General features: G+C 51.4%; 1 protein-coding gene across 1 annotated transcript; it reads right to left on the bottom strand.

The window, feature by feature from the left end:
- Window positions 1-841: 841 nt before the first annotated feature.
- LOC123254087 (bone morphogenetic protein 7-like) lies at window positions 842-1,262 on the bottom strand (the record flags this gene model as incomplete). Its single annotated transcript, XM_044683161.1, has 1 exon — window positions 842-1,262. A coding segment is annotated over exon 1 (421 nt), but the record flags the coding sequence as incomplete, so codon positions are not given.
- Window positions 1,263-1,759: the final 497 nt, after the last annotated feature.

Genomic DNA, 1,759 nt, shown 5'->3' on the forward strand with positions numbered 1-1,759 from the left:
GAGAGAGAGAGAGAGAGAGAGAGAGAGAGAGAGAGAGAGAGAGAGAGAAACCATTAAGAGAGCAGGTTAACAGAAGCTTGGCCCTTTAAATCTGGCTAAGGCAGCTTCCCCCAATCCACTGGGATCTGTCCATTTGCAGTTGCCTTAGCTGAGAGCATTCACATGACTCAAAGCCTGATGCTTTGAACTGTGCCGAATCTCACTTGCTCTTTGCCTCTCTCCCGCTTTTACATCTTCCCCAAGAGGTGCAGCAGCCAGGAAAGAGGAAAGAAAGAGACTTCAGAAGGACTTCAGAAGGACACACACACACACACACACACACACACACATATAAACACACACACACTCACTCACTCACTCACTCACTCACTGGGTTTCCCTACCTGGGAACGTTACCAGTTCACATTCATCTTAGCCCCGGCAAAGAAAAACATCCGCTTTCTGTTTTGGAAAGGAGGAGGAATTCAGGTGGGAAGAAAGGTATCTGGTGGGAGGGTGTAGGGGAAAGGGGGAACCCCAGATAGTTAAAGGGCTAGGAATGCTCCTTGTAGCAAAAAGAAATTGAGCCACTTCAAAGCGATCTCGGGAAGAAAGTCGGCTTTCCTCCGATCTGATGGAATAAAATCGTGAGCCCTTTCAAATATCGCCAACCCTCGCTCTTCCCATCAAACACCCGAATTCCTTTTTCAGTTCACCTTCGGGACTCCCAGAGGAGATCGGGGATCTCCTTTGCCCATCAAACAGTCTCCTCCCCATCGTTTTCCCATAAGGGCACCTTGGAGCACCCGCACTCCTCTGTCCCACTTTGTGGGAAAGAGCAAATTTCATCGACCCCACTCACCCAGGTTGACGAAGCTCATGACCATATCCGCATCAGTTAGAAAGTTACTGTCCTGCAAACTGGCCAGCGGAGGACCCTGGGTGCTGAAGATGGGCTTGTAGGGGTAAGAGAAACCTTGGCCCTCCTCTCCGCCGCCCTCCTCTTCCACTGACATGGCATTGTAGAGATCCAGCATGAACATGGGGGCTGAGTTCTGTTTGCCATGGAGGTGGGGCCTGGGCCGGTGGGGCAAGCCCAGGATGGAGAGGATTTCTCGTTGCATCTCCCGGCGCTCCTGGCTGCGGAGCCTCCTGTGGATGAAGCTGGAGTGCACCTCGTTATCCAGGGTGAAGTCGGCCAGGATGGAGCGCAGCAGTAGAAAGAGTGGAGTCCAGAGGACCAGGAAGCTGGGGGGTCCCGGCTTGAGCCACACCACATGCATCTCTCCTGCTTCACAGGGCTCCCCAGGCAGGGGAGAAAAAGAGCAACTGGGCTAGCCTGGGGATCCAAATAAATACTTGACCATTAAATACAGCTAAAGTTTGGTGGGGAAGAGGGAAAGAGTGGCTGCCTCAGAGCCCTGGTCACTTGCTACACAACTTCCCCAGATAGCCACTGCAAGGCATTTCTCATGGCTTAACTTTTTCAATATTGCTTTTGTTCCTCCTCACTTTGTAAAATCCACAGAAAGAAGACACACGACAGAGATGAATCTCCCCAGCGGACTGATTTTTGCTCTCAACTCTTGGAGGTAGGGGGTGTCTTCAGCTCTGTTCTCCTCTCTTCACTTCTCACACACACCAAGTCTCAAAGTGGTGTTTGAATGTTGCTTTGCAGACAGAGGCAGCGGGAGGTTGTATCTAGTGGGAGGAGCAGCCAGTAAAACTCAGAGCTCTCTCTCTCTCTCTCTCTCTCTCTCTCTCTCTCTCTCTCTCTCTC

This window comes from Gracilinanus agilis, unplaced genomic scaffold (assembly GCF_016433145.1).
Source record: "Gracilinanus agilis isolate LMUSP501 unplaced genomic scaffold, AgileGrace unplaced_scaffold14524, whole genome shotgun sequence".
Classification (NCBI taxonomy): domain Eukaryota; kingdom Metazoa; phylum Chordata; class Mammalia; order Didelphimorphia; family Didelphidae; genus Gracilinanus; species Gracilinanus agilis.